The sequence below is a fragment of the Drosophila sulfurigaster genome, chromosome X, assembly GCF_023558435.1.
Source record: "Drosophila sulfurigaster albostrigata strain 15112-1811.04 chromosome X, ASM2355843v2, whole genome shotgun sequence".
In the NCBI taxonomy this organism is placed as follows: Eukaryota; Metazoa; Arthropoda; class Insecta; order Diptera; family Drosophilidae; genus Drosophila; species Drosophila sulfurigaster.
The window spans coordinates 31,125,074-31,142,962 of NC_084885.1; the positions used below are offsets into that span (position 1 = coordinate 31,125,074).

At 38.9% G+C, this 17,889-nt stretch overlaps 1 protein-coding gene and 1 long non-coding RNA gene across 6 annotated transcripts; one reads left to right on the forward strand and one right to left on the reverse strand.

Annotated features, from left to right (window-relative positions):
* Positions 1–179: 179 nt before the first annotated feature.
* LOC133849044 (serine-rich adhesin for platelets) lies at positions 180–16,812 on the reverse strand. 4 transcript variants are annotated; one of them, XM_062284880.1, is made up of 6 exons: positions 15,970–16,812; positions 12,594–12,722; positions 11,636–12,532; positions 9,865–10,521; positions 4,701–8,565; positions 180–3,416 (listed from the first exon to the last, which is right to left on the reverse strand). In XM_062284880.1, exons 1-6 carry the CDS (start codon positions 16,810–16,812, stop codon positions 3,349–3,351), a joined length of 6,459 nt encoding a protein of 2,152 aa, XP_062140864.1. In that variant the 3' UTR covers positions 180–3,348. The 4 variants fall into 4 exon arrangements, with proteins under 4 accessions (XP_062140864.1, XP_062140862.1, XP_062140865.1 ...); XM_062284878.1 differs by having other exon boundaries at positions 11,534–12,532; XM_062284881.1 differs by lacking the exon at positions 15,970–16,812 and adding an exon at positions 12,948–13,269 and having other exon boundaries at positions 11,534–12,532.
* LOC133849061 (uncharacterized) lies at positions 13,498–17,732 on the forward strand. 2 transcript variants are annotated; one of them, XR_009895324.1, is made up of 2 exons: positions 13,498–13,711; positions 15,985–17,732. It is a non-coding gene; the product is annotated as an uncharacterized LOC133849061 (long non-coding RNA). The 2 variants fall into 2 exon arrangements; XR_009895323.1 differs by having other exon boundaries at positions 13,498–13,707.
* The last annotated feature ends 157 nt before the right edge of the window (positions 17,733–17,889 follow it).

The following is a 17,889-nucleotide window of genomic DNA, read 5'->3' on the forward strand; positions in this document are numbered from 1 at the left end:
TTATTCGAAACAGTTTGAGAACTGCGTCGAGTTAAAGACTGAAAATATTTGTTATCGGAACGAAGCCGAACGAATTTTAAATTCTATTTTTTGGTTTTTTATATTATTCTTTTAGTTACACTTTTGCATGTACAAATATTGGTATTTTATTTTGTGTATAAGTTGGGGATTTTTGGGGATTAAAGACGGGGAAGGTATTAGTTTCTTTGTTTTTTTTTTGTTGTTATAGATCGTCGTAATTGTAATTGTAGTTGGTAATTGTAATTGTAATTGTATTTATATATTTGTTTTTGTTTTTTATTTTATTTTATACTCGTAGTAGTAGTAGCATTTAATTTAGTTTAGTTTTAGGTAGTAGAGTACAAACATATATATATTTATATATGTAGTATATAAGAAGTATACATTCATATAAATTTTAGAGGTTAGTTTTTCATCATTCACACACACTCACACACTTACACATTCACACGCACACTTACATAGTTATAAACAGTTAGCACTCACTCGATCTTCGGATAAGTAATTCTTTAAATTCTAATACAGAGCGTATTTTATTAATATATATAAGTGCTTCTTCTTCTTCTTGCTTGTTTAGCTATCAAATAAACTTAATTTTAGTCTGTCTATGATCCATAGTACTCTCTCTCTCTCTCTCTCGCTCTCTTTCGCGTTCTCTATCCTTTTCCTTATCGCTTTAACGAAAATAATATTTGTTGTTCCACACACACATTAAAAAGTCGAAATTTTGAATAGAAATATAGCTGATATATGTGTGTATGTATAATATATATATATATGTATATTTTTTATTTATATAGTTAATATTTATGTAAATAATGCTACTTTGGTCTGTTAGCCAACTGCTGCCAAACACGAAGCTCGAGCCACATCATAAAAACTAACTTTATTTTCTCTGTTCTCTGTTGTTGTTCTTGTTTGCATAATATCAGCGAATGCAGCCCTGGATAGCCGAGTGCCACAGCACTTAGCTTTTGTGCGAGTGCTGTGCAAGATCTCCCACGCTTTCTCTATCTCTCTCTCACTCTCACTTACTGCAAGGCTGAGAAGTGCACTGAAATTCGGGGCGAATGGCAAAAAAAAAAGGAAAACAACATTGAATTTGATTACAATCAGTTTTAGGTAGGAATATATGTGTATGTATGTATGTATGTATATAGAGAGTGTGTAGCCTAATCTTTATCATATATGTATATATATAGAGAGACAGACACACGATCCACCACATTTAGTAAATATATTATATATATATTACATAAATACACCCATAAGAAACATTTATATTATAGCCTAGCACATTTATGTATATCTATTTATATATATTATTATATCTTTCTATATAATTGTTAGCTTTTAACTGTTATCGAATTTTTGAGGTTATGTGCGAGCTGATCATGAGACAGAGACAGCGCTATTCTGTGTGTGTGTGTGAGAGGGAGGCTTTCGTTTTTCTTTTTAGCTTTTCTCATTCTCCAAAGCGTTTTATATTTTTTTTTTTTACACACTGAACACCAACTAACTGCATTATCTTTTTCTTTTTTTTTTTTAGTTTTTTTTCTTTGACATTCTCTCAGATTTAGTTTTAAGATTTGTTTGATATAGTTTGCTACTTTAAAATTGAAACATTTCAATGCGGCATTTAGAGTTTTTTTTTGTTTGTAATGCTTTTGAAAATTTATGTTTATTTTATTATTTTTAAGAATTTGATTTAAATAATTTTCTTGTTTCTTCTATTTTTTAGTTCTTTTTTAATATTTAATAATAATGATGTTTCGCTTTTTCGATTTTAGTTGTAGTTGTTGTTGCTTAGACTTACAATGATTTTTGAAACGGTTTACGCGTTTTTTTCTTTTTTTTTATCATTTATTATTATTACGAATTATTGTTAAATGTTATGTATGTATAAAAAAAAATGTATGTGTGTGTGTGTTTCTGCATTATTATTTATTAATTTGTAATATTATAGTTGATGCTTCTTTTTTAATGTCTACGCTTTGATTTGATTTTTATGTTTTTGCTTCGCTATTTTTTTGTTTTTCCTTTCTTTTTGTTAAATTACTAACGCTCTCATTTTTTGTTTTTTGTTTTCTTCTGTTTTTTTTTTTAGTTTTTTATTTTTCTTTTTCAACTTTATTCATATATTTTTCTTTTACTACTTCAAAGCCTTTTTTCTGGATGTGTGTGTGTGTGTGAGTGTAAAGTGTGTGTGTGTGTGTGTGTGTGAGTGTAAAGTGTGTGTGTGTGTGTTTTGGCTCTGCTAAACGGCGGCATTTTTCGTTCAAGTGCGCTTCACCTCATTAGGCTTATGGCTGATTTGTTTGTGGTGGCATGCCACACACATTTATAATATGTTGCAACTTACATGACTACGTTTAATATTCTTAATATTCTGTGTGTTCTTTCTTTCTTTCCTTTCTTTTTTTTATACATATATATCTCGATTTGATTTATATCAAATAGTTTAAATACATATAAACGCAAATTTCTTTGTTTCTAGAATTTTTCCCTCTTGTTTTTCTTTTTTCTTTCTCTTATTTACATACACAATATTTAGTTTTAAATTTATGTTTTTCTTCCTTTTCCTTTTCCATTTTCTTTTGTTTTGTTGCTTCTCTTTTCTTTTCTTTTCTTTTCTTTCAATGTCGACATCATTTTCTTCTTTCTCTGCCTTAAGCCTAACAAAACTATAAACTTATCTAGGCATTTTTCTTGTTTCTTCTTTTTTTATAAATAGATCTCGTTTCTTTCCGAGTTCTAAACAAAAATTCATATTTTAAATATTTAATTATCTCTTTATAATAATATGTTTATATATATAATATTTATAGTTATGCATACTTCATAATCAAAGGAAAAAAAAAACAAACAAAAAAAAAGAAAATTGCTAACAAAGAGGAAAAAAAAAACAAAAAACATTTTCAAATGCGCGTTAAAACTTTGAAGATTAATGCTAAATTTCTAAATATCTAAATAAATAGATTTCCCTTTTTGTTGTTGCTGTTGTTGTTATTGATTAACCAAACAGATAAATGTCTCGCAAAATAAAGATATACATAAATATAGTTAGGGGACATTTTTCATGGATTTCTTTTCGCTATCTTTTGCTGCCAAAAAAAAAACCGATCTCAAAATCTCCTCTATCTATGACTCTTTTGTGGCCTTCAAACACAAATTTCTACACGCTGATCATGTTGTACAATATATATTAAAAATGAAATAATATAAAGAAGGAATTATCTAAGCAACTGTTGCTGCTGCTGTTGCCAATGTTCATGTTGCTGTTGTTGTTGTGAGCTGATGGATGGAGATGGTTTTTGATGTTGCCTCTTAAGTTTGCGACTCATTCTCCTCGTTGTAGATGTAGACGTGTTTGCTTTTCACCACCGCATTCCAAGCTGCAATACGAAATGAACATCAATTAGAAAGGGACACAAAATATTTGCAAGTAAAAAGAATTCTACAGCAATTAAGTTTAACAATAAGTTAGCAGTAAATGTTTTACATAATAATGATAATTTGATATCTTAAAAATAAGCAAGTGTTCGTTTTATATATATCTATTAAAAAATTAAATAATATCTAAACCAACTGGCTAAAGGAGTAACTGTTAAACTTCATTAAATACTAATATACATCACAAAGTGTTTAAGAAATTAATGCACTTAAATGTCATGGGAGCTAAGCCAACAATAAATGAGCATTAATTAGTAATAATTTCAAATTTGAATATTCCCAGAACCAAATGCTTAAATTTCATTAAATACAAATATATAGCATAAATTGCTTTTAAAGTTTTTTCTTCACATCTTAGAGGCATCTATTGAAAATATGCTGCTCTTATCCTATGAATGCACTTAAATGTCATGCCAACTGAACAAAATATGGTAATTTAAACTTCTTTCCTCATATTCTATGCCTTCTAATGCACATAGCATACTTTTGTGTGTTAATACAATTACAATTGCACATTTGTCTTGCTTAACGGTCTCATTTTGGACCCAACAAATTGGCTGTTAAGCGATTAAACTTACGACAAAGCAACAGAAATATGTTTTAACTGATTAGACATAATAGAAATTACTTTCTTAAATGTGATTGTTAAGTGAGTTATCTACAGTTACATTTAAATACCAATTGCAATGTGGCCACTAAGTGCCATAGAAGGCTTTAAATTGAAACAAACAAATTGGCCGTTAAGTGAGTAAACCTAAGACGAAGCAACTGTCTCTTAATTGAAATTACTTCCCAAAGTAAGATAGTCAAATATAGTTAAATTTTAAAGCAATTGCATTGTGGCCACTAAGTTGAAGTGTCGTAAACGGTTTTAACTTGGACCAAACAAAGAGGCCTTTAAGCTATTAAACTTAAGGTGACGTGACATAAATGTTTTACAACTGGCTAGAATATGTTTAAAGTTACTGCTTTAAGTGTGATCGTTAAGCGCATAAAAGAAAGTTCAATTTGAAAGCCAACTGCATTGTGGCCACTAAGTTGAATAGCTGTAAATGGCCTTAACTTGGACCAAGCAAAGTGGCCGTTAAGTAAACTTAAATGTTTTACTTAAACTTAAATGTCTTACAACTGGCTAGTCTATGCTTGAAATTTCTTCTTGAAATGTGATCGTTGAGCGAGTAAAGTGTAGTTTAATTTTGTGGCCACTAAGTTGGCTAAACACTTACAGTTGGTGATGTATTCCACAATGAGTTCGGTGTTGGCCTGCATCGCCAAACGTGGCAACAGTTGCGTGGAGAGCGGCAGCGGCAATGGCAGTGGCAGCGTGATGGCAGCAGCAGCAGCTGTTACTGTTGATGTTGGGGCAGCGGCAACAAAATCGCTCTTCAGATCAGGCATAAAGCTCAATTCGCGCAGCTGAGCAGCTTCCTCATCTTTACCCTCCGATGCCGACGCTGTGGCAGCTGTGGCATCATCGTAGGTCATATAAAGAGCTGGTCGCACTTTCGATTTGCCGCTCAGCTGCAACTGTTGCTCCTGCGAGTTGCGGCGACTCGAGTTGGTGCTGAGTGCAGCTTCGGCTGCAGCGCGAGCAGCGGCAATGATGGCAGTTTCGATGTCGTTGCACGTCTCGAGCTGTTGCATTGGGAGCAACGGATCATCGTGGCTGCTGCTGCAACTGCTGCTGCTGTGGCTGCTGTGATGACTGTGGCTGCTCGCCTTGCTGAGGAAATGATTCACCTGATCCTTGATGTGCCCAGCAGTTGAAGTTGATGTTGATGTCGATGAAGTGTTTGCTGTGGCATAGATGCCGCTGTCGTTCGATTGATTTGCCACATTTGTGGCAGATTGTAGAGCGTTGGCATCATTCGAATTTCCATTTCCATTTGCATTTCCATTTGCATTGCTGCTGCTGCTCAGCGTCGATGAGGAGGCCGAGGTTGAGCATGAGGCGGACGACGAAGCTGTCGAGGATGTGGACGAATTGTTAACGTTGTTGCTGCTAGTGTTGCTAGTGTTGTTGCTGCTGTTGGCTGCCATCAACGTTGTGTTTGCTGCATTGGGTGACGACTGCGCCGCCTGCCCTGAGATCAACAGCATGTCCATGCACGCTGAATTATCATTTGAATCGTTCAACAGGAGTTGCAACTGTTGTTGCTGCTGCTGCTGCTGTTGCTGTTCATCGGTGGTAGCAACTGTTGGCGGTGTGGAAACTTCAGTCAACGTGCCCGTTGAAACTGTGGACGTGGACGACGACGACGACGATGACGACTTGGCAACCTTGTCAACCTCGGTCAGCTCCTTTTCACTGACATCATCGAAGAGCTTCAGTTCGTCCTCGTTGAAGTCGCCAAAGATGAACTCGTTGTTGAGCCTGCCCAGCTTCGAGTCGCGATCATCGTTGAGTATTATCACTGCCGGTCGATTGCCCGCCGCCGGCAGCGCCGATGTTTGTGTCTGAGCTCCCGTTGAGGTTGTTCCACTGCTGTTGATCTTCTTCACGCCATCCGTTTGAGTGGCTGCTGTTGTTTTGAACGTAATGATGCCACTTCCGGTTGCTGTGCCGCAGCTAACAAAGCTAAAACTAACTGGAGGAGGTGTTGAGGCATCCTCCTGACTAGTTGTTATTGTTGTTGTTGTTGACTTTTGCTTCTCCAGCTTCTTGCTGTTGTTGTTACTGCTACTGTTGTTGCTGTTGCTACTGTTGTTGCTGTTGGTGGGCGACAGCTCCTTTGGCTTTGTTTTCGCCTTGATTGAGACTGAGGTAGTTGCTCCTGTGGGCGTCACATCCAATTGCTTGGCTGCTGCTGCAAAGTTGTAGCTGTTGTTGTTGCTTCCAGCTGCTGTTGTTGATGGCAACGCAGACACGTTGTTGACGCTGTGACGCTTTACGGTCTTCTCCAGTGCCGGATATTGCAGATCGAGATTGCTGCTGTAGCTGCTCGCATCGTGTTCAACGCTTTTGGACTTTTGCAACGCTGGCGGCGCCGACACCGAAGCAGCAACAATCGAAGCAGCATTTGTACTGCTTGTTGGCGTTACATTGGCAACTGTTGTTGCTGCGGTTGTTGCTGATGTTGATGGCAACAACTGTAGTGGTTGCTGCTCCTCGGTATCCTCTGTGGCTGCTGCTGCTGCTGTTGCATTCAAGCTCTGCGAGTAGCTGATCAAAGCAGCAGCAGCTGAAACTGTGGCGCCTGAAATTGCGCCAGGCAACTCAGGGAAATCGGGACGCAACTTTGACTTGGCCTTCAGCTTGTTGTTGTTGTTGTTGTTGCTGCTGGCGCTGCTGTTGCTGGCACTGCTGCTGTTGCTGCTGTCGAGTTGCAGTTGCTGTTGAGCAACATTGGCTTCATTGGCGTCCAACTCGTCGCTGTTGTTGTTGGCCAAAGCTTCGCGTTTGTTGCGCGCAATGTCCGCATACGAAATTGGCGCAGGTGAATTGTTGTTGTTGTTGTTGTTTTGGTTGCTCTGGTTGTTGTTGTTGTTCTTGTGTGCGGTGTGCTTGGCCTGGACGGCAGCGCGCTTGTTGTTGCTCTTCTTCTTGCCCGTCTGTATGGGCAGCGAATGCACCGAATCGAGATCACTGGAATCGGATTTCTCCGATGGCGGCATCGACGATGTTGACTTGCGACGCGAATTGTCTTGAGCAGACGATGATGAGGAGGAAGCTGCTCCGCTTGTGGCATGCGAGGCATGTGATTGCTGCTGCTGTTGATGATGCGATGATGATTGCTGCTGCTGCTGTTGATATTGTTGCTGCTGCTGCTGCTGCTTATTATTATACTGTTGCTGCTGCTGTCCGCCGTAATGATTGTTGTAGTAATCGCTACGCAAACGTTGCGACATCATGTTCGATGAGGCAGACTTTGTTATCTGTTGCATGCGCTGCAAGTTGCCACCGGTTGTGGCTGCCGCTGCCACAGCAGCATCGTCCATCGTGACGGCGCGTTGTTTCTTTGGCTTCTTCTTCTTGGTGACCACATGAAACTCGGCCGTCTCGCTGAGCACCGTGTTCAACGCCTCCAACTCGGACATGCGAGCTAATGTTGGCAACGCCAAAGCAGACAATGTTGTGGATGATGATGTTGCTGTTGCTGCTGCTGTTGATGTTGCTGCTGGCAACATTGTTTCAGACATTGCACTTGGCAATGGTTCAGTCCAGTTGTTCAGCGTTGGTTCACCCAAATATTGCAACTCTTCGGTGCCCCAAGAGCGGCGTTCGCCTTTCCGGGATGTTGCTTTAGAAGAAGACGAAGTTGGTTGCTCCTGTTGCTGCTGCTCCTTGTTACAATTCTTGTTGATGTCCGCCACCGAGGCTGAATTATGCTTGTTGCCGCCTCCTTTCTTGTTGCCACTGCTGCTGCTGTTGCTGCTGCCGCCGTTGCTGCTGCTGCCGTTGCCATTGTTGCGCATCATTTCGGTGGTTGCTGCCTGACGCTTTAGTTCATCGACTTCGATCTTGGCACAGCTGCGCAGCTCTTCGAGTGAATTGCATTTCTTCAGCTTGTTCTGCTTCTTGCGCTCCTTCTTCTTCTGCTGCTGCACAGCAGCATTCGATGACGATGCATTCGCATCGTTCTCAATGTATTTCACCAACTGCTCGACGGGATCTTTGCCTCGATAACCAGCCACTGACTCCACATCCACAGTTGTTGTATTCCTCTCCTGCTGTGACTTTTTCTTCGACTTGAGTTTAGTCAGTGGTTGCTGTTGTTGCTGCTGTTGCGATGTGGTTGTTGCTGTTGTTGAGGAGGAGGATACAGCTCCGGCAATCATTGGCGTCTGCTGCTGCAACTGATTGTTGAACGTGGCCGAAACAGCAGCAGCTGCTGCCATCGCTGTGGTTGCTGCTCCATTCGAGTTGCCAGTGGACAGCAATGTGGACACACTATTTGAGCGCTGTTGCTGCTGCAACTGTTGTTGCTGTTGTTGTTGCTGGCAACCACTGCCAGTACTTAAAGCCGAGCTGATGAGCGTCGTAAACTGCTGAGTGGATGAGGAGCCACCGCTGCTTGAGTTGCTGTTGCACACGTTGCTGCCGCCAGCGTAGCTGTCACTTAACGCATTTCCATTCTCATCGAACTGGCGCTGAAAAAGATTAAGAAAATATTAATGAGTATTACAACATTTTAAAATTCAATAAAAAAAAAAACATTTATGTATTCCTAACGAGAGCAATTGAACTTCATATTTTGTTAACGCTGCTTGAATTCGATTTCTTTCTTCTTCTACTTTCATTCGAGTGAAAAAAGTGACATTCCTTTTCCTGATCTAGTTAAAAGGATAAAGCTTGGTCTATTGACGTTTTAAGTTAAGTATTCTTCTTTAACATAATGCATTTCTTACTCGCTACATTCTATATAAGATCTGCATTATTTGTGTATTATAATTAAATTTATAAAGTGAAAAGTAGAGTTCTAATTGGGGAAAATAAAGGAATCTATAGATAAACCGAAAATAGAAGATCAAGCGAATCTCTCGCTAACATTTACTCGTTCTAAACACTCGTTATGAATCAAATAATAAAATTGTGTAGAGTAAGAATGTTTACAACTAAAGAAATACTTTTAGTTAGATCAAGAATAAGTATAACTAAGGTGACAACGAGAGAGAAACTAGAAGACAATGCGAATTAATACTTACTCGTTCATTCTCTCTCGTTGTAAAATTGCAGAGTGTAAGAAAATTGCAAGTTAACTTAGAGAGTTAAGTTGATGAAGAGCATTAAAATTATAAAAAAAACGAGAGCGAGTGTTTTAAAGACAATGTCTGTCAAAATCTTGCTAATTGTTCTCGTTGCAAACACACGTTATGAATCTAACAATTAATAAGCAGAGAGAGAGTTATAATGTTGAGAACTAACTAAAGAAATACTTGTAGTTAGATCAAGAAAAGTATAAAAAGAGAACGAGAGAAACAGTGCGAGTTAATGCTCACTCGTTAACTTTTCCTCGTTGTAAAATAACGAGTAAACGTATTTAATACGTATAGTTGAGGAAAATTATTAAAGTACAAAGAGAGGAAATCTTGAAGACATTGCGAGTTCATAATGGGTAAATGCACTCGTTGCAAACACTCGTTAGTGAATACTCTCTCGTGCAAACACTCGTTATAAAGAAGCAAGTTAGAGTAAGAATCTAGAAATACTAATGTTAAATAATGAAAAAGTAAAACTAATAAGAGAACGAAAGAGAAACAATGCGAGTTAATGCTCACTCGTTAATTTGTTCTTTCTCGTTGTAAAATAGCGAGTTAACGTATCCAATACGTATAGATGAGGAAAAAAGGAGGAAGTATTGAAGACATTGCGAGTTCAAATTGCTTTCGTTGCAAATACTCGTTATTGAATACTCTCTCGTTGCAAACACTCGCTGCACATTGACTTACCGTTGTGGCCTTGGCCCCATGCGAGGCAACAACAGCTGCCGCCGCCGCTGTCATCATGCGTCCCATCTTCGCTGGTCGCATGTCAGACGCACCGCTGGCAAACATCTCCGATGATCCAGCCACTGAGCCAGACTTGCTGGCGCCATCATTGACACTGCCGGAGCCGGAGGATGAGCCAGAACCGGTGCCGGAGCCACCGCTAATGCCGCCAACGCCATAAACGGAGGAGCAGGCAGTGTAGCTGTCATTGAAGGAGACATATCCAGTCTCCACTTTGCGCTTGTGATCCTCCATGCTGAGTGAAAACTGTCCGGCCGCATTGTTGTTGCCGGCAAACTGTTGTTGTTGCTGCTGCTGTTGTTGTTGTTGCTGTTGTTGCAGCAACAGTTGCTGATTTTTAGAGGACTGCTCCAGCATGGAAAAATGAAGCGGATCATCGATTAGGAACTCTTTAACAGGCACTCCCGAATCCTTGTTGTTGCCTTCGCTCGGATACTGTTGTTGTTGTTGTTGATGTTGCTGTTGCTTTTGCATCTGTTGATTGAGAGCGCCGAGCAACTGCTCGCAGTTGAAGGACATGTGATTCGTCGTCGTCGTCGTCGATGAACTGGGAATTCTCTTTGCTTTGCGCGCCTCACGTAACGCTTCCAATTGTTCCTATGTAGAAACATTTTTCGATATTAGTTTTTTTCGATTTCAATTGTACACACGAAGCAAGTTTAGTACAGAAAAGATTGCTTAAACATAATCGTAGAGTTTTGCTTTTCATTTTCTAGAACTTGACCCGAAACCGAAATCAAAAGGCTAAAGCGAAGCTCTCAATAGAGCACGAGCAATGAAGTAACGAGTAGCGAATAACGAGTGGCGAGTGAATAGCGAAGGAACGAGTGGCGCATAAACAAATCGATGCTTTGAAATGGTATTTGAGAGGAGACAACAAAAAGGGCAGCTCGGTCTCAAATATGATTATGCTTAAGAGAGAAAATGGGATTAATCAAAATACATACTAATGAGAAAAGAATACACAAAACATGAGATCAATTAGTATGCCATTGTAAAGATAATAATTAAGCCAATTTGTTAGTAAAAAAACATACAAGTGAGAAAGAAATATAGGAATGCAAAAGAAAAAGAAACATTAAATCAGTATAAAATTAATAAATAAGCCAATTTTTTTTGTTAGTTTGTTAAACACTTAACGTAATATTAAAAACTAAATACAAATACAATAATGATGATGGTTAATGTGGATTTTGATTGAGAAAGAAATAAAGAAACATTAAATCAGTATAAAATTAATAAATAAGCCAATTTGTTTGTTAATTTGTAAAACACTTAACGTAATATTAAAAACTTAATACAAATACAATAATGAAATGGTAAATTTGGATGAGATATTCAAGTTATGATCGAGAAAGGAATAAAGAAACATTAAATCAGTTAGTATGACATTTTTTAAGATAATAATTAAACAATTTGTTTGTTAGTTTGTTAAACAAAAAATAAATACAAATTTAAAACAAATACAATAATGAAATGGTTAATTTGGAGTGGAGATTTGGTTTTGTTTTGATGAAGTTGATGAGTTGAGGTGAGTTGAGGGGGGAGAGTCAATTGATTGATGGATGGATTGATTGATGGATTGATGAATGGGGTGTGTGGTACTAACACCAGTTGGTTGGGGCTCAGCAAGCGCGTGAAAGATTATCTCCCACAGAGTGTCGTCCAATTGGAATTCCAACATACAAGAATCTGAATCGTCATCGCTTACCTCCAACGGATTATCAAATTGTTGTGGTTGTGGTTGTTGTGGTTGTTGTTGCTGATTTCGCTGCTGTCGCTGCATTGCTGCAACGACATCATCAACATCATCAAAATCATCGAATATCCTCGATGATGATGACGATGATGTTGCTGCCGTTGTTGTTGTGGTTGTTGTTCTTGTGCCCGTCTCATTCAGTTGACTGGGCAAACTGCTGCTGTTGTTGTTGTTGCTGTTGCTGCTGTTGCTGGCATTCGGATCATGAGCATTGTCGCTCATCATGAGCGCTTGCTTCAGCTTTGCATCCATGCTGCTCGCCTCGAGATTAACGCTGCTCGGCAGACTTCCGCCTTCTCGTTGTCTCGCTGAAACAGACGAGTTGCTGTTGCTGCTGTTGTTGTTGTTCTTGGTTTTCTTGCTGGCCAAGGCGGTGTTTTGGTTGCTGTTGTTGCAGTTGTTGCTTTGCTGCTGCTGTCGTCGATTGGCACGATTGGCGGCGTTGCCACCCAGCTGATAATCACAGTTGAAACGTTGCGTTGCTGCCGTTGCAGCTGCTGCTGACGTCGTTGCCAGCTCGCTGCGATGCGTCGCCTCCACCAAATCCTGCAATGAACCTCCTTGCTTATGTCGCTGATTCCCTGAACGATGATTTGTTGCTGTTGTTGTTGTTGTATAACTGTTGCTATTACAATTGATGTTGCTGTTGTTGTGCGCTGCTGCTGCAAAGTTGCTGGCGCTGCCAACGCTGCTGCTGTGGCTGTGATGATAGACACCGCCACCGCCACCGCCGCCACTGGACGTTGCTGCTACTGCTGCTGCTGATGCGGCGGACGTGTTGCGTGCTAACGAGTTTTTAATGGCACGATAAGAATTCTCCTCGTCGTACTCAGCCTTTTTGAGCATTTGCTGCAAAAGTATGCAAAAGTATTAATCTATAATAACGTATAAGAAGGGAGAATATACGCACCAGAAAACGCTCGCTTTTGTTTTTCCTGTCGCCAGGATTGCGATACCAATAAGCTTCTTCGAGTAGTTTCTTCAACGATGCGTCGTCGAGATCATTGAAATCGCTATCTTCCCACGTATCGTATTTTGTCTGCAATTTGTTTGTGCGTTTTTTTTACAATAAATTATGAGTTTTTTCTTTGCTCCTCTTCTTTTTTTCTACTCTCCAGCTGCTTCGTGTTTAACCTCACAAAATCAAAAATTAGCAGCAGGAGTGTATATATGTGTGAGTGTGTGTGTTAGAAAGAAGCACAGAGCAAAAGCAAGGTGAAGAGGGAGCAGGAAAAAACTGTGTCTCGATAAATGTTTAACTAACAATTGTTTCACAATGCAGTTCACTTCACTTATATAGTTTCAACAAATTCAATTCAAATACAAGTCCGTGCGGTTACAAATTTTAACGACGACGTCGACGTCGACTGCGGCAGCGACAGCGACAGCGGAGTCGCGGCTTTGGCCACACGAAACAAGAAAACGTTCAAATTTTGCGGTTTACCAGACAATTAATTAAATAAAAATATATATGTATAAAGATAAAAGCAAACGAGAGATAAAAATAAATAGACACAAGTGCAAGTGCAGAGAAAAAAAAATAAAATTTGTAAATGTAACTAGCTTTTTTTCAGTTTTTCGCGTTCGGCCTGCCGATCTCAACTCAAAAGCGCAGCTCGCACTACGCACACACACACACAGATAGACAAATGCCTGCGCGTGCATGCGAATGCCAATATGTGTGTGTGTGTGTGTGTGTGTGCGTGTGCAATGGAAGGAGCAATAAAGCGCCGTGGACAGCAGCACATAACGGCATTTGTCCAATGCCGCTTCCAATGCAGAGAAGAACAATAAATGAGTGAGCGGGTAAGCAATAGTGTGTGAGCTGATCAACGGGACTTTTCGTCAGCAGCATGCAACACGTGTTCGCGAAAAAAAAACGAAATAGAAAAAACGTCACACGCACACACAAACACATAGAAACGGAAATTTCTAAACACTACAAGAGAAATAAAGGAAATCCAAACAATAAACGAACGAAAAGAAATTACTGCGCAAGTTAGTTACTCAAGTGTGGACAATACGTATGTATGTATGTGTGTAAACGAAAAGGAAAACCGAAAAACGTAAAACAAACAACAACAATAATGTGGCTAAAACATACGAGCGTACAATACACATGCTACATGACGTACATATTTTGTTAGCAGTTTCTTTTAGTGCTGTTGTTGTTGTTATTATTGCTGGTGAGTGCACGTGCATGTGCGTGTGTGAGTGCAAGTATGTGTGTGCAAGACAGAGAAGGAGAGTGAGATCGAGAGAGGGAGGGGAAGGGGAAGGCGAAAAAGCTGTCGATATTTATAGAACATTTTCGTGCGATTTTATTGGGATATGTAATTGAAGAAATTGAAAACTGTGATATGACGTGCGACCTCTGTCTTGAAAAATAATCAAATAAATACTACACACTTTGTATACATGTGTATGTGTGTGCGTGTGCGTATTTTGCGTAGCTTTGCTGCATATTTCTGATGGGAACGAGAACGGACGGCAAAACCACAAACGAACACACTCACACATACACACACACACACATGCAGAGCTTAACGTGCTAAGCAACAGTCACTTTTTTTTTTAGCTTGTTGCGTAGAAAGTTCAAGCTAAAGCAATCATAACAAAAAAAGCAATGAACTAACTTATGGCTCAACTTAAAAGGAAAATGTGACAACAGCAAATCGCGGGGAGGCGGAGGAGGGGAAAGTTGAGAACGCATTTTCAGAGGTGACGAAACAGGTGTTCAAAGCAATGGCCAAGTGTGCACGACTTTGAGATACCCTACAAAATATTAGCTATTAAAAGTGGAAGCTGACTTTTATTCTACAGAACAGACGCTACTATAATATATAGAATGTATAGACAAAAAAAATATATTTAAAAAATATATTTAAAGTTAAATTCTCTTTTATATCAACTTCCAAATTAAATTGATTTATTCAAAATTAAATCATGATCTTATTTTAAGTGTGGATTTTGTACAAAGATAAATAAAATAAATAAAAAATTGTTTAAATCCATAAACAAGTTGAATTCCCCTTTTCATTAACTTCCCTATTCAAAATTAGATCGAAATTAAATTTTTAGCAAGGAACCACAAAATAAAAAAAATGTTTTCAATGTTAAATTAAACCCTAGAAAATAACTATCAATCTAAAAATCAAATGCATTTTGAATATTGTAAAATAGGAACCAATAATTAGGAAGGAATAATTATAATAATACCTTATAAAATAATTTTGCAATATGAAACTGTCAATTTAAAGATTGAATGCTCATAAAATTTGAAGATATCACTCTAATTAATAATTCCTCATACAAAATTAGATCGTAATTGAGTTCGTAGAAAACATTTTGAAATAATAATAATGTTACCCTAGAGAATACGTCCTTATGATGTGAGTATAAGGTTTGGCCCGAATAAATTGTGCCTAAATGTGTTATTCTGGTAATTTGTTGATCTACTGATTCAATTACTTAGTAATGATAATACTATATAAATTAAATCTTAAAAGCAACTCCTAGAAAATGTTTTTTTTTATTGATCTAAATATCGAAATAAAAATAGTTTCGTGTTTAAAATCAGATCATAATTAAATTTGTAGAACGCCTTCTATATATAATACAATAACAACCATAAAATAATAATAATGTTACTCTACAAAATGTTTTTTAAACAACTATCCAACTAAAAATGGAATGCTCATTGCATAAAAAAGGTTTTTAAATAACTATCAATCTAAATATCAAATGTATTTTGAACCAAAAATAATAATATTCCCTTAAAAAATGGTCAATCTAAAAATCAAATGCTTATAACATTTCCAGACAAAACTCAAAAAATTTGAAATTTCATAGCAATTAAATAAGTTACAAAAATAGTTCCTCGTTCAAATGTTGATCGTAATTAAGTTTTTAGAAAACAGTTTGAATATTCTAAAATAGAAACTAAGAAACTTTTCCTAATTGCCGATTTCAAGTTCTGTTCATTTGTAGATCGTCAAATATAATGTTTAGTCTATAGAGGGGCAGATAATCTGAGAAGGACTTTCTTCCATTATTTTCTACGTCTTTGCAGCATAAGGTTATGAAATATTTGAACCCTTGGTCAGACAAGTCAACTTGATTAGGTCGTAAAAGTGAACTTTGTGCGTTTTTATGTGCCACAACAGAGTTGCATGCTTAGCTATTACAAAGTGGGTGGCAAGCAGGTGTGGCAAGGTTAAGGGGCAAGCAGATACTGCTTCTGAAAGGGAAAGTAGAAGGGAAAGGAAGGGGGCAGCATTACAAACCTTTTTCTTTTTCAGACGCTTGCCCACGTTCTGGTCATCTTGTGTCTTGCCCTTGGTGGTGGCGCCACTGCGTTGATGCAACGCCGTTGCCGTCGCAATCACATCCGGCGCCGGTTGTCCCATGACTCGCAACAGTGGCGTCAACTTTAAGCTGCTGGCAGTTTTGCTGCCACTTTCAGAGGCCTCCTTATTGCTATTGCTGCTGCTCTCGACTGCAGGAGGAACAGAGACAGGAATAGAAGCAGCTGCTGTTGCGGTGGCTGTTGCGGTGGCAACTGCATTGTTATTGGCCGGACTTGGACTCGGGCTTTTCTTATCACAAGCCACATGATTTTGGCAAAGATCTTCAGCAGCAGCAGCTGTTGAGTTTTCGGTGCTGCCACTTGCGTTGTGGGTGCTGCCAACTGCACTTTTTGTGGTGCTGCCAACTGCAGCCGCACCCGCACCTGCACCCGCATTGTTGCTGCTGTCATTGGCTGGACGCTGCTCCAGCTTCACATTGTGCGACATTAAGGTGGTTAACTGCTCCTGGAAATAGGGCGTCGGTGTCGTCTTAGTCGATGTCGTTGTTGTTGTGCTCTCACTCAACGTGCCAGCGGCAATCGACACAATGGGCGTATCCGGTATTATCGCTTGGATCTTTGTCACTAATGTTGCAATATCGTTGTTGTTGTTGTTGCTGTTGCTGTTGCTAGTGCTGCCTGTTGATTTGACCTTGATGAGCTGCGCAGTTGTTGCCGCACTGTGATTGCTGCTGATGTCCTGAGCTGGTGTTGTCCTGGTGGATGTTGATGATGATATAGATGAAACACCAATTTGTTCATTGTTCATCTTTTGTGGCATATAACAAACAACAAAATGCCATTCAAATTACAACGCTTTAAAAACGAAAAAAAAATAATAGTGAAAAACAAATTGAATATCTTTCTCTCTCTCTCTTACTTACCAACTACGGCTCCACTTTGTTTGCTTTGCAGATCCGGATGTCCTAGGAACAACACAAACAAAAGACAACAACAACAAAAACACAAAAAAAAAAAGACAACAGCTGTCAAGGCCGCCGCGCGGTTTTTACCTCCGCAGCTGCCGCCGCCCAACAGAGGGCGCCTCTGTTGTCCCCACACACTAAGCTCGCTCTTGCTTTGGATTTGACTTTGGCTCTCTCAACGTTCTTGTTGTTGTTGTTGTCTTCTTCTTTGCGCTCGCCTCCGAGTTGTTGTTGCTGTTCATGTGTTGAAGCGAAGCTTTGCCCAAAACTGCAGTTTTTGTTGTTGTTGTTGTTGTTGTGTCTGGCGTAATTTTGGTTGGTTTTTTTTTTGCACTTTTCTACTGTTTATTTCGCAATCGTATATTGCGGTTTATTTTTGTTAATCAAACACACTAAACTCGAATGAGTTTTTTTTCTTCGCCCACGCACTATTCTTGTGTTTAATTGTTGTTGCTGCTGCTCTCGTTGTTGTTGTTGTTGTTGTTTCCTTCTTTTGTTGTTTGTGGTGTTGAGTTTGCTTTTCTCTATAGTTTTTTGTGTACTGTTCTTTTGCTTTTTCCTTCCTCCTCGTCAATTGAATGCAGCCAGCTTAATTTGCTTTGTCACTAACCAACAACAAATCCAAATGGTTCACATTGCCGAGCTTCTTCCAGTCTACAATAATTTATTGCAATTGCAAAACGCAAACAACAAGAATGTATTGTAAAGCAAATGCGAATTGTCGCAAAAACAACAAAATTAAAGAAAATTCATTTTTTTTGCCTTCTGCCAAAGCCGCGCACAGCAAAATCTTGCCAATAGAGATGAGCGATATTTACATATGCGCGCTCATCTCTAGTGGCCAAGCGCTGTTTTTTTTTTCTCGCTTCGTTTCGTTTTGTTAGTGGTTCATCTCTACTTCTGGCTAATGTTACTTTCAACAGCTGCAATGT

Excerpts from the sequence above, each read along its gene's own strand:
- LOC133849044 (XM_062284878.1), bottom strand. The coding sequence starts at position 16,812 with ATGCCACAAAAGATGAACAATGAACAAATTGGTGTTTCATCTATATCA. Across the intron at positions 10,522-11,533 it reads CTGAGCCCCAACCAACTGGT|GAACAATTGGAAGCGTTACG; the intron begins GTTAGTACCACA and ends GTTTCTACATAG. Across the intron at positions 8,566-9,864 it reads ATGGGGCCAAGGCCACAACG|CGCCAGTTCGATGAGAATGG; the intron begins GTAAGTCAATGT and ends AATCTTTTTCAG.